Consider the following 14,268-nt stretch of genomic DNA (forward strand, 5'->3'; position numbering starts at 1 on the left):
GGGACGCCGAACTGTCTGTCACTCGGAGAGGTCAGCTCCAGGAGGGGAGCCCAGGCAAGAGGAAGAAAGTCCTGGATCCGTCTCGGATCCCCCCCCCCACCACCACCACCCGAGCACTTTGCGGACCCCGGGCCTCGGGGCACGCGCGCTGGCCCCAAGAAGACTCTGACCTCGGAAGGACAGGCGGGATCGTCCAGCGGAGTCCTCTGGGAGTTGGGGGGACAAATGAATTTAGGGGCAGTGTAGGGGGTGGGGGCTAACCGGGCGGTTTCCATGGCGCCCGGGACGTGATGGAGGAATGCACCCCAAGCTATGGCGAAACAAGCGCGGTGTCCTGCGGGGCCCTGCTCAAGAAGTCAGGGGAGCCTGGGTGGGAGGGGTTGCGGGGCGTGGGGAGCCGGGCAGGCCGGGGGCGGGGCGGTCACGTGCGCCCGAGGGGGCGAGGCCCCAGCCTGCCCGGGAGCGAACCGAGCCGGCCCAGCAGCAGTTCAGCTAGCAAACTTTTTCCAGGACGGTCCACACTTCACCTGGGAATTCCAGGCAGGAACAGCCTGGAGCGCGTGGCGAGGAGTCTGCGTCCGACTTGGGGACAAGAGTTTGCGAGGTGTGGGGGTGGAAATAAGGATTCCCAAGGACCAGCAAGGGGAGTTTGGGAGTGAGCGCTGACTCTAAGTCTCCGTTTCTCTGCGCGAAACAGAGGTGCGCTTCTGGACAACCCTCAGCTCTAGGGGGACAGCCACAAGGCCACTGGCCCATAAGACTGTAGGAGTCAGCCCGCGTCCTGGGCTCAGGAGCACGCTGTGGTCATGGTGAATGAAAGTCTCAACCAGGAGAAGAGCGATGACAACCCTACACCCGAGTCCGCCTTCCAGACCGACACCACCTACTCCACCCATCCCAGCGGCTCCTTCCACCCCAGCGTCTCAGGCCACCCCAGCGTCTCCATCCATCCCAGCGTCTCCATCGACCCCAGCGTCTCTGTCCATCCCAGCAGTTCAGCGCCCCCTAGTACCTTTGCTCAACCCAGCGCCTTGACGCATCCCAGTAGCTCAGGTCCGCAAAGCAGTGTGATCAAGGTGAGCAAGCGCCGTTGGGCCGTGGTCCTGGTGTTTAGTTGCTATTCCCTGTGCAACGCCTTCCAGTGGATCCAGTACGGCTCCATCAATAACATCTTCATGACCTTCTACGGCGTCAGCGCCTTTGCCATCGACTGGCTGTCCATGTGCTACATGCTGGTGTACATCCCTCTGCTCCTGCCCGTGGCCTGGATGCTGGAGAAATTTGGTCTTCGAACCATCGCCATCACTGGTTCAGCTCTCAACTGTCTGGGCGCCTGGGTGAAGCTAGGCAGCCTGGAGCCTCACCTCTTCCCAGTCACAGTGGTGGGTCAGGTCATTTGCTCTGTGGCACAGGTCTTCATCCTGGGCATGCCCTCCCGCATTGCTTCGGTCTGGTTCGGGGCTGATGAAGTCTCAACAGCTTGCTCCGTGGCCGTGTTTGGCAATCAGGTGAGTAGAGGGGTGTGTGTGTGTGTGTGTGTGTGTGTGTGTGTGTGTGTGTGTGTGTGGCTGTTCCAAAGAGAGGGCATCTCACCATGATGGGACTAAGTATGTTAGAGGAGACCTGCCTTGACCCTCTATGTGAGAAGTTGCAGTTTTCTGATTCACAGCCTTTATGACTCTGGGTGGCTTGGTGGTTGGGTGTGACTGACAGTGTAGTTGGGTGTGACTGTCAGTGACATTGTAAGATCAGTGTGTGGGGGGGTGTTGTCACAAACAAGGGACTTTTTCATTCATCTGTTGATGGTGTTTCTCCACCAACCTGTATCAGTCCACCATTTCACCTACAGAAATGCTGGTCTTTCTCTGGTAGCAGCACTGGCTGTTTAGGTGTCTTTGGAATTTGGCAGATGATTTTGGCTGGGCCAGCCAGCTTTCCTAGAATGCAGGACCCTTGTGTATAGAACTGTGGGCTGGGCTGTTCTTACATTCTTTATACACAGCTGAAACCAGGGCAGAGGAAACAATGCTTTGTTCTAAACGCCCTCTCTGGGGGTTAGAGCTAAGTCCAGCAGGGTAGAGTAGATATTACTGTGAGCTTCCAAAACGACTCTGATCTAAGCACCTTGTATCTTAATCTTTTTTAAATCATTCTTTTTCCTCCTTTGGGGGGCCAGCAATCCCCAATTCTTTTTTTACCTTAGGTGTGGTTCTGGTCCAGAAACTTGGCCATGTTAGGAATCTGATTGCGACTCTGTATTCGAAGCAAAGCAAATGTTTATGGGGTGCTTCTTTTATGGGAGCCCCAGTCCGTGGGCTCTCACTTCCCAAAGTATGCTGGCCAAGCAGCTGCCAGACCACTGGTCACCCTTGGCTCTCATAAGCCTCTTTTGCCTTACCAGTTCATTTAGAGGATGTAACTTCTGACTCAGTGAGACAGCTCAGCAGTTATGAGCATGTTCTACTCCCTCAGAGGACTAGAGTTAGATTTTCAGCACCCATAGTGGGTGGCTCACAACTACTTGTAACTCAAGTCAAGGAGGATCTGATGCATCTGCCTTTCTAAGGGCACCAGCACTTATGTGTACATACCCATAGGCAATAAATAATAATAATAATAATAATAATAATAATAATAATAATAAAACCTTTAAAAATAGACTTTAAAAAATATTGAACTGGTGTAGTGGTGTGTGCCTATAATCCTAGCATTTGGGAGGTAGCGATGGGAAGATCAGGCATTCAAGGTCATCCTAGGCTACATAAGTGAGTTCAAGACCACTTGTGATTCTGTCTCAAAATATATAAATAAAAGCCAGGTGGAGGTGGTGCACACCTGTAATCCCAGCACTCAGGAGGCAGGTAGGTGGATCTCTGTGAGTTCAAGGCCAGCCTGGTCTACAAAGCTAGTTCCAGGACAGCATGGGCTACACAGAAAAAGCTTATCTCGAAAACCAAACAAGCATATGTTATTTGTCAATCCTCAATCCTTAAAATTATGTGACTGTGGGTTTTAATGTCTCTAGTGTGGGAGGTAGATTTGTCTATTATTGGGAGCTAAGGCTAGGGCATGAAGAATTCATCTTCTAAAAGGTCCTCATCCTATGAGCAGAATAGGGCTCATATAGGGTGATATAATCCAGTCCTACCATTTACGGGGAGCTAGAAGAATTCCTCTCTGTTTATCTGGGGCCATCAAAACGGGGTTTCTAACACGTTTGTTATTATTAATCCTAAGGCACACAGTAGACCCACACCTCCGGAGGACATAATACTAGATATGTCGTTAAAATTTAAGAGGAATAGTTTATTCATTTCTCATTCTACCCTGTTCCCCCAACAAGGTCAAGACATGCTAAGAATTTTACACTTAAAAATACCCTGGGGCTGGTGAAATGGTTCAGTGGCTTAGGGCAGCCGCTGCCAAGCCTACCCCCAAACCTGACGACCTGAGTTGGCTCTCCGGGAGCCACGTGGTGGGATGAGAGAACTGACTCCTGCAAGCTGTCCTCTGACCTCGGCATGCTTGCTGTGGCATGCACCTGTTTCTCCTACACTCCCCAGCACATAGATACATAAATAAATAGGTGTCCTTAAGAAATTTAAAATCCCTGTTGATGGAATGCGTTTGAAATAGCTGTTACTCTTGAATAGTTAGGGTTGATCCTCTGTGCTAAATTCAACACGATTAAAAAACAAAAAACAAAACAAAACAAAAAAAAACCTGTTCAGGCTTCCTCATGAAGAGATGAGTTTGCTTGTCTCTCTGTCCGATAGCCTTTTCCCAGGTAAAGCTCTACTGCATAGGAAGAAATGCTTACAAAGTACCTGTGGGTTGCATCTTCGGAAAGACTCCATAGAGATGGCTAAGCAAACATTCTGAAGACTTGATTCCTCGCAAACTTCACTTTGGCCTTGCCCATGTAAATGACCTCAAACTCTACATCCTTTTCGACGTGGGGGTGGGGATCAGAGGAGGAAGAGATTCTCCAAAGAACACTGGTATTTGTGAATAGCAGAATATTGAAATGGTAATATATATGCCATGGTAATCTATCCACATATGCAAACAGGTTGAGGCAAGGGAGAGGTTTTCAATTGCTTTTTATTTATTTTGTATGTAAAGGTGTGTGCATGTGCCATGATGCATGTATAGAGGTCAGAGAACAATTTGCAAGAATCCTCTTTCCACCATGTAGGTCCCAGGGATCGAACCCAGGTCCCCAGTCTTTGTTTGCAGGTCCCTTTATCCACCATCTTGCTGGCCCAAGGGGAAGTTTTAAAAGACTCAAATGAAGAGGATTGCATCAGATATTTGAAATATCTGGATACAACGATTAATAACAGTGGTGTGGGTCTGAGGCTGAACAGACATATACCGAGGAGATATTTCTGTAGAAGTGTTTTTATGTGATGTCACACTGGTGCTAGGGATGTAGTTCAGAGTGCATGCTTAGCATGTTCAAGATCCTGGGTTTAATCCCAGGCACCACAAAAGTGCAGTGGTCCCTGTAAGGTTAGGATCTAACAGAAGCTCTTGTGGTCATTTCCATAAGACAAACGTTTCCATTCATAACCCCTTGTTTAAATTTTTTTTTTTTTTGAGACAGGCTCTCAACAATGGAGCACTGGCTGGCCTTGAACTCATAGAGCTCCTCCTGCCTCTGCCTCCCAAGTGCTGGGATTAAAAGCATGCCCCAGCACACTGGCATCATTTGCTTTTTGTTGCTGTTGTTAAGGTCGCCACAAATGACCCTTTTGATCCTGACAACTTTCGTGTTTCTTTCACAGGGTGGGAATCTTGACCTCTCTATTCCTAGTGTTTCTTGGGTACTTCCCATGACAATCAGCCTCTGCTCATACAGAATTCATCTTTCAGACGTCTATTAGACAAGCCTGAAATTCCCCTGAGCACCTCAGTTTGCTAGACTGTAGGTGAGGTTATCAGACTGTTGTCTCCCTGCAAAGACTTCCTCTACCAGAGTTTAAAGCGTGTCCCGAATGCCTAGGTTCAGAAATAACACAACGGGTCATAGCATAGATTTATTTTCAGTTCTATATGACTCTGTGGTGTGTGTGTGTGTGTGTGTGTGTGTGTGTGTGTGTGTGTGTGTGTGTGTGTTCTAGACTTACTGGCTATAGAAAAGAATAGGAAAAGAAGTTAATGTCTACGAAACACCTAAAATACGCAAAGTACTTTTTCATCCATCGTTTAATTTAATCTTCTCCGCACCCCTTGCGAGGTGGGTAGAGTTGTCCCTGCGGTTACAGGTGAAGAAACAGAGAGTAATGTAAGAAGAGCGACCTTGGTCACAGTCCTGTAGCGGCTGAGCGAGAGCCAGAGACTGAGCCAGCCAACACTGAATCTTCATGGGGGAAAGCCAATGCTTAAAAAAAAAAAAAATCAATCAAATGCCGGCGTGGCGATAGCACACCTCGTCCTTTAATCCCAGCACTCGGGAGGCAGAGGATGGCAGATCTCTGAGTTCAAGGCCAGCCTGGGCTACAGAGCGAGTTATGGAACAGCTAGTGCTACACAGTGAGACCCTGTCTTGAAAAACCAAAAAAAAAGAAAGAAATGGAAGGTTTGGACACAGAGTATTTGACTAGCATGTGTACTAGGTTCTAGGTTTGATCCCTAGCATGCACACACAGAAAAAAAGTGGGAATCTGAGGTTCTAATTTTGTTGTGTCTCAAGGACTTTTGATTGCCTTCTGATGTGAGGGCATTTCTGCCTCTTGTGTGTGTGTGTGTGTGGGGGGGTGTTTTGTTTTGTTTTGTTCTGTTTCAGATAGTGTCTCACTGACTGGATAGCCTTGCCTGACCTGGATGGAATTCGATATGTAGACCACTCGACTGTCCTCGAACTCACAGAGATCCAACTGCCTCTGCCTCCCAAGTGCTGGGATTAAAGCCCCCACGCCTCTCTTAACCTAGCCCAGGAACTGGACATAGGCAGGAAAGTGGGCAAGAGTCTGCCTGAAAGAAGCAGGTGGGGTCAGATTTCCTGGGGTCAGGGAAGACAGGCCACCGAAGAGTGAAACTTGCAGCTCTTGTCCTTCCGTGGTGGGCTCAGAACTGCTGCCCTCAGCCGGTAAAAAGCCTGGTGGTTTGTGAGCGGCACTCAGCACGGTGTCAAGTGAAAACCGTTTGCAGTGGGGTTTTGAGTGATAGACACATGGTTACTGTACAAGATGCAAAAGGTGTTAGGTCTCAAACCTGGGGAAAAGAGCTAACTGAAGTAACTATGTAACATGCCTCCAGGGTCTCCCAGCATCCCTTAGTCCCTCAGGGTGTGGCTGGTGTACCTCTCTCTCTCCCCTGAACTCTCTAGCCCAGGGACTAGGCTGCCCTACCCCCAGCGGCTCTTCCCTATATAATCCAGTCTTTTGTGCTACTCAGTTCCTTTTACCTTTTTTTTAACCCATTAACCTCCTGGCCCCTTGGTCTCCTGGCTCTCCCCTCTCTCCTCTCTCCTCTCACTTCCTCCCATAGCCCGGCTCAGGGTGGTCGTGTTTACTCTGGATTCTGGCTATGCTTTCCCTCACATCTACAATACACCTTCCATCATACTTATGAGCAGTCATGTCCTTTACACACACACACACACACACACACACACACACACACACACAAACTCAAAAAGAAACCCTGTAGGAAAGTCCGAGAACCGGGTGGCCCAGGATGAGCTAGATGTTGGGAGACAGAAGAGATCTTCAAGATGAGCTTCAAGATGAGGGGAGCTGGCCCACAACACAGAGAAGGAACAGGAACAATAAAACACTTCACTTTTAGAAGTAGGGAAAACACCACACTTTCCCAGTTCGAATCCCGCCCAAGTGCTAGTTGGCTATATAAAATAACACTGGATCATGGAACTGTAACATTAGAGCATGTGCAAGCCTCATACGGAGCTAAATTTTCTGGTCGCCATGTTAAAAATGTAAACACAAAAGAGAACGTTAGTTTTAGTGCTAGATTTTATTTAGCTCACCACATCCCAAATACTAGCTGAACAATTACTAGTGTGATATTTTGCACATATCCCCAACACCCCGTGGTGCTGGGCATCCAACCTGATGCTTCATTGTTCTAGGCAAGTGCTCTTCCATCGAGCCTTGCCTTTACATCCTCTTTATTGCCAAGTCTTTGGAAACGTACAGACTTCCATGTGCATTTCCCCGGAAGTTCTAACTAAGACTTGCAGGTGAGCAATGGTAGAAAACTTACTGTGGCAGATAAAGGTGGCCTCTGGAAAGCGACTTCAGCCCCGAGGAGGCTGCGCTTGCTGGACTGGCTGAGCCTGTACCATCACCCACCGTAGAGGCTGAGGGTGACTCAGGAACCAGAGTTCTAAGGTGAGGTCAGCTTAGCCTGATTTCAAAATCGTGAATGCTTAGGTATGATGAAGCCGTAGGTCAGGAGATCCTGGCTTATCACTATCTCTCAGCTCATATCCTTCTTGGATCTCCCCAGCTCAGAGGCTGGCCAAAGTCTGAGATGGAGGACTCTTGATTAGCCGTAGATGGCCCTTGCTATGTGCTCCCATACCTGGCTGCTTTCCGGCCTCCAGCAATGCACTTATAAGACCAGAATAGGAAAGGGGGATGGGGGAGCCCCGATGTCGACTGAGAGGTTCGGACTACTCTTTCTGATATGGCCAGCCACGTCAGACAAGTGAGTGAGGCTAGCCTACTATGGTGATATTGGAGTGGGGTATGGCCCCACCCAGCAGGAAGGCCTCTTGTTGCTACAAAAATTATAGCCTGATGTCCATAGATCTATCTTCCTACCTACCGTTTTTTCTTTCTTATTTAAAGAAAAACCCTAAGTACAGGTTTTCACAAGACATTCTGGGGGGACAGGTGTGGGAGTTGAAACTGGATCTTGTTATGTAGCCCAGGCTAGACTTGAACTGCAGTGAGTAATCCTCCTGCTTTAGCCTCCTGCCACATCTGGCTTGAAATGTTTTTTTGTTTTGTTTTGTTTTGTTTTTTAAAGTCACATGACACAAAAGTAACAGGTCTAGCCTGAAGGGCTAGAAAGCTGTCGGTTCAGTGCAATTAACTGCATTCACTATCACCACCTGTCACTCCCAACCAAACTCGTCACCAGACAGTAATTCTTCCCCTCTCCCTCCCTCCAGCCCTTGGGAACCTCCGTTCTACTTGGTACCTTTTTGTATTTGAATTTGCTTGTGCTGGGTGATAATGTAAATGGAACCATAGTCATGGTTTTCACTGTCTGCCTTATGAAATTGGTTTTATTTTTATTTTCTTTTTACATTTTACCTGCGTGTATGACTGTGCATACAACATGCATGCTTGGTGCCTGAGGAGGCCAGAAAGGGACATCAGATCCCTTGGAACCAGAGTTATAGCCAGTTGTGAACTGTCATGTGGGTGCCAAGAGTTGAACCCAGGTCCTTTGGAAGAGCAGCCAGTGCTCTTAACCTCTGGGCCATTTCGCCAGCTCCTGAAATTAGTTTTTGAAGGTCAATATCTAATTCAAAGATTCTATTTTTTGTGGGTTTTGTTGGTTCTTTGTTTTATTTATTTATTTTTTAATTTATTTATTTTGGCTATTGGGTTTTTTTTTTGTTGTTGTTTGTTTGTTTGTTTGGTTGGTTGGTTGGTTTTTGGCTTTTCAAGACAGGGTTTCTTGGTATAGCCCTGGCTGTTCTGGAACTTGCTCTGTAGACCAGGCTGGCTATGAACTCACAGAGATCTATCTGCCTTTGCCTCCCGAGTGCTGAGATCAAAGGTGTGTACCACCATCACCCAGTGGGTTTTGGTTTTAAGACACTGTCTTGATATACAGCTTGACTGGCCTCGAATTTGAGATTTTCTTTCCTCAGCTTCCTGAGAACCAGGACTGTAGGAATGTTCTGCCAAGCTTAAAGTCCCCTTCACACTCTGTGTGTGTATGTGTGTGTGTTCAATTTTCTATTTTAAAGCCATGGATTAGGTAAAATTGCTAGCCTGAGACTGTGGGAGGTGGTGGCATAGAATTGAATTCCAGCTCTGCTTTCTTCTTTTCTGAAGGCCAAGGGGTCCAGCTCTCCACAAATACAGGGTTTCAGATGCCCCACTGAAAGCATCCTTGTCCAACTCTCTAGGGAGGGCTCAGAGATACAGAAGCAGCATTTTGTAGTTTTCTGTGTACAGGTTTCTCTCTTTTCAGCTGGCTACCATGTAGGGCTGGTAACCAGGGGCTTAGTTTGAAGGACACAGTCAGCTGTGCAGGAGGGAGTTGCCTGCGTGCTACCATTCTTGTCAGGGCTGATTTATTATGTGTTTGCTGTGTGCTGTGTCTGGTGTCCAGTTAGAAGGAGGGGGAGCTTGGGTCCCTTACCCATCAGCCTGAGGAGACTGGTTAGGCTTGTGAGCGGGACTCATAATTCGAATCCTCTTGAGATCCAGAAGTCGACAAGGGCCAGGGGCAGCTCTGGGCAGATGGGAAGCGCATCCGTGGCAGATGCCTCTAGCCCTGGCTCTCTGACATTCTCTAGCATCCTGGAGGAGGAGGTCCAGGTTGGCCTCATTGGCCCCCACCTTGGCATTGGTGTCTGTCAATTACATGGAATCAAGCTTGAGTCTTGAGGTCCCACATCCTCTCCTAGCCTAGCCTGTCTGGGTAGTTCCCAGCATTGGCTCTGCTCTCACCGGTCTGCCTCCATAACCCTCTCCTTGAAGTGATACTATTTGCAGAATAAGAGGCAGTGGAGACTGACGTCAGCAGGATGATTCTAGGTCCTTGCTTCCCTGCAGAGACGTTAAATAAACAGCTAGGAACTAGCCAAAATAACTTCTTTATGTGACCTTTGCAAATGTGCCAGAGATCTACAACAACTAAGCATAACCAAGAAAAGGCAGTCAGTGTTCAAGAGGTAGGAAAGGTCATGGCTTTGCGTTCCTATTCTGGATCCTTCCCAGAACGGTTCCGGCCTCCTCTCGCTCTGCTTGCAAACTGCACATTGAATTAGCAGCATTGTAATCTGTTTTAATACAACAGCATTTGATACCAACAGTGAGCACGCCGACAAAAAAAAATTAAGAAAACAATTCCATTAATAACCGTGAAAAACAGCCGGGGGTGTGGTGGCTCACGCCTTTAATCCCAGCACTCAGGAGGCAGAGGCAGGCGGATCTCTGAGTTCGAGGCCAGCCTGGTCTACAGAGTGAATGCTAAGACAGCCAGGGATACACAGAGAAACCCTGTCTCAAAAAAAAAAAAAAAAAAAAAAAAAAAAAAAAAAAAAATATATATATATATAATAATAATAACAGTGAAAAACAACAATCAAACTTAGAAATAAGCTTAGGAAGTAAGACATTTATGCCCTGAGAACTATAAACGGCTGCTAAAAGCAAAGAAGCTATACAAACAGAAGATCATTCTGCATTTGTCAAGAGACAAATTTCACAAAGTTAATTAAGATGGCGCCTGCTCAAGGTGCCTGGCAGAGGCCGTGCAGTCTCTCTCCAAATCCGAGCGATCTACCTTGCAAAAATCAGAGCAAGCATCCTAAAATTCACAGGGAAGCTCCAAGGGCCCAAAGTAGCTGGAGTAATGACAGAGGAGAACAAGAATAATGCCAGAGTTTCAAAACCCACCACACAGCTGCGGCAATGGAGACAGAATGGCTTTCACAGGAAGGCCTAGATACAGACCAGTGAAATTCTGAGGAGAATTCGCAAGTGAACCCTCATGTATATGATCAAAAGTTGTTTTTGTTTCTTTTTTTTTTTTTAGAGTATGTACACTACCTATATGCAGGTGCCCGCCAAGGCCAGAAAAGTTTGTCAGATCCCCTGGACCTAAGGATAGTTATGAGCCACCATGTGAGTGCTGGGTACCCAACTCAGGCTCTCTGCAAAAGCACCACGAGCTCTTAACTGCCGAGCCACCTCTCCGTTCCTATTTTCCTAGGAAGATTTTTATTTATTATGTACATTGGGGTTTTGCCTGCATGTATATCTGCCTGAAGATGCCAGATCATCCCCTGGCATTTGTGAACTGCCACGTGGATGCTGGGAATTGGACCCTGGTCCTTTGGAAGAGTGGTCAGTGCTCTTAACCGCTGAGCCATCTCTCCAATTTTTTTATTTAACATTGTGTGTGTGTGTGTGTGTGTGTGTGTGTGTGTGTGTGTCTGTGTGTGTACACAAAGTGCAACGAAGTGCAGCACATGCTCACTTGGAGGTCAGAGGACAACTTTTGGAAGTCATTTCTTTCTTCCCACCACGTGAATTCCAGGGGTTGAATTTAGGCTTCTCGGTCTCTTTGGCAAGGGACCTAATCCACTGAGCCATCTCATCAGCCCCGCGATCAAGAGATTATGAGAAAATGAAGTTGAACCTTGATATCTATATAAAACCTAATTCAAAATGGGCCAAAGACAAATATAGAAACTAAAAACATGAGTACTTTGAAGACACTATAGAGGAAAGAACTAATACATTGAATTTGGCAATTACTTCCTAGATAACAATGTCCAAAACAGGTATTGAAAGAAAAACATAAATTGGGTTATATCAAAATTTGAAACTTTTGTGAGTCAAAGAACTTTTCAACAGAGTGAAAAGGTAGCCCACAGAATCGAAGAAGGTATTTATACATTATTATTTGTTACTCAATCACACCTCTTTGGCTTTACATGTGGTCTGCCAATCAGTGCAAAGACTTTTAAAACAAAGAGAGTTGAGTCATAAGGTGGCTGACATACGGGCAGAAGAGCCCCAAGTTTCAAATCCACTCCTCACAGGACATAGCTGAGGTGGGTTTATAGTGTAAACCAGGGTGGTCCAAGTTCAGAAGAACTGGAGGCGAGAATGAAAAAAAAAATCTGTGATCTGTGCGCTTGTAACCAAATTTAAGGGCTCCTCATAGGACAAGTGTTAGGAAAATGGCCTTGTTAGCATGCTTTGCGGATGGAGTTGAAATGCTCAGAAGGTCACTCTTGGGCGCTTGCACAATCCCAAGTGAAGGGTCAAGGGTTTCAACTGGCTTGTATTACCAAGTTCCTGAAAAGCAGTTAAGTGGTGGCAGCTATGGCAAAGCTAGCAGGAGTCTGCGGCTCAGCTAGGGGACTTCCGACACTGGTCATCCAAACAGGCGAAGCTAGAAATGCAAGGCTGGGTGTCCTGGGATTCCTTAAAGGCACACTGGACTCCGCAGGTTCCTTGGAATCCAGCCTCACAAGCCTGGCCCGCTTTACACTGCTGTAGTGAGTGACTTCCGGGGGGACCACCCGTGCTTCTGACCAACCAGATTACCAACTGGAGCTTCCCAAAGATTTAACTGGCTACGACATCTCACAAGCTGGGGAGAATATGTGACTTAAAACTTACTGACTTGTAAAGGATGCGGTTCCGGAAATGTTAGACCGCTGGGCGGGGCACAGGAAGAGGGAGTATGTGGAGCTTTTCCTGGTCCTTGCAGGCCAACCAACCTCCCAGGCCTCTGTGTGTTCCCAGCCTGGAAACTCTCTGTGATCCAGCATTCTAGACTCTGGAATTCTGTCTCTAGACTCTAGAGTTTTTATCCAACTCAGTCTCAAGTACTCCTCCCTAGAATAAAGGGCAGGTGGAACAGGTAGTCCCCATTTTCCAGTAATTGCTCTTTTCAGTAAAGCTAATTGCACGCGCGCACGCGAACGCGCGCACACACACACTGTCTAGGGGGCCTTAACCTATTACCACATTAGTATAAACTCAGGTCTTTTGCGGAAGGACTCTGTCTTAGAGTTTCTATTGCTCTGAGGAGACACCACAACCATGCCACTCTTATAAAGGAAAACATTTAATTGAGGTGATGGCTTGCAGTTCAGAGGTTCAGTCCATTATGATCATGGTAGGGAGCATGGCCGTGTCCAGGCAGACATGGGGCTGGGTACATCTTGATCAGAAAGCAACAGGAGCAAAGCTTAAGCAAAAGAGACCTCAAAGCCCGCCGCCACAGTGACACACTTCCTTCCAACAAGGCCATGCCCACTCCAACAAAGCCACAGCTCCTAATAGTGTTGTGGCCGCATCTCGAGACATTCCCCCCACCCCTGAGCAAGACCACCACAGAGCCGATATCCGATGCAAAACACACAGGGGGTTATTGATGACAAGGAAGCCAGGGCTTGGTCCGTGTCCAACACTCTGATGCAGTGGGTGGAGGAGGACGGCCCTGAGCTCCCAGGGTGAGGGGTTTTTAAAGGGAAAAACCACAAGCAGGGTTTTACAAGGCTTTGTGTTGTATGATTGGGTGAGGGTGTGTCACCTTGTAATTTACTGGTTGGGGGTTACAGTTATCATTTTTGAGCAGGCCTGGACAAGTCCCAGGCTCTGTCCTTGAGCTGCCATGGAGGCTGGCTGGCCTCGCACGTTCACATTGACCCCTGCATGTAGCTCTAAGTTGGTGAGGGGTCCCAGACAGTAAACAACTGGCTGAACCTTGGGCAGTCAGAGTACGCGCAGAAAGGGAGCTACTACAAGGACTAAGTCTTTTGTTCACGGCCCTCCCAGAAACTGCTTGCTTAAGTCTCAGGAAACTGAAGTTGAGGCCTGATCCCTGAGAGAAGACTGACAGCCTGTTATGGCGTCTGCTTGGTCTTTCAATAGTGCCACTCCCTAGGAGTTTATGGGGGCCAATTACATCCAAACCACCACAGACTCTTTAAGAACAACAAGAAGATATTTCTGTCATTCAGATCATTCCAGAGAGTTTTGGAGCTCTGAGCTAGGAACTGGGACAAAGGCCAAATAATGTATAAGTAAAATTTGTATTATGTTACCGATACATAGACTAGTCAAAACAAACAAACAAACAAGCAAACAAACAGACTAGAGAGTTAGGATGGCAGTTGCTAAGGGGCTGGGAGGAAGGGCAATGGGAAGCATTCAATGGGGCTGTTTCAGTTTGAGAAGATGAGTTGGATCATATGACTGTTTATTATTGTGCAATAAAAACCAGTGCTTGGTGTAATGGAACTGGTCCACCTGCTCAAAATGGTTAGAATACCTTTCCCCCTTGATGTTGGAGATGGAATTCAGGGCCTCCTGCATCTGCTATTGCGCTAAGCCCTCACCCAAAATATTAAAAATTGAAACTGCCAGGGGAAAAATATTCTTTTCCAGCTGAAAACCTTTCTAGGTAAGTTGAGGATTTGTGGGATTTTTTGTTGTTTGTTTTGTTTTTTCGAGACAAGATTTCTCTATGTAGCCCTGGCTGTCCTAGAACTCGCTCTGTAGACCAGGCTGGCCTCGAACTTACAGA

General features: G+C 47.3%; 1 protein-coding gene across 1 annotated transcript in view; it reads left to right on the forward strand.

Annotated features, from left to right (window-relative positions):
• Positions 1-417: 417 nt before the first annotated feature.
• The window catches only part of Flvcr2 (FLVCR heme transporter 2), a 63,058-nt gene continuing 49,207 nt past the window's right edge, over positions 418-14,268 (forward strand). The window contains exon 1 of the mRNA XM_028876466.2: positions 418-1,508. Coding sequence (XP_028732299.1) covers positions 807-1,508 — 702 coding nt within the window. The 5' untranslated portion in view covers positions 418-806. The remainder of the gene's footprint in view (positions 1,509-14,268) is intronic.

Source organism: Peromyscus leucopus, chromosome 14 (assembly GCF_004664715.2).
Source record: "Peromyscus leucopus breed LL Stock chromosome 14, UCI_PerLeu_2.1, whole genome shotgun sequence".
Lineage (NCBI taxonomy): Eukaryota > Metazoa > Chordata > Mammalia > Rodentia > Cricetidae > Peromyscus > Peromyscus leucopus.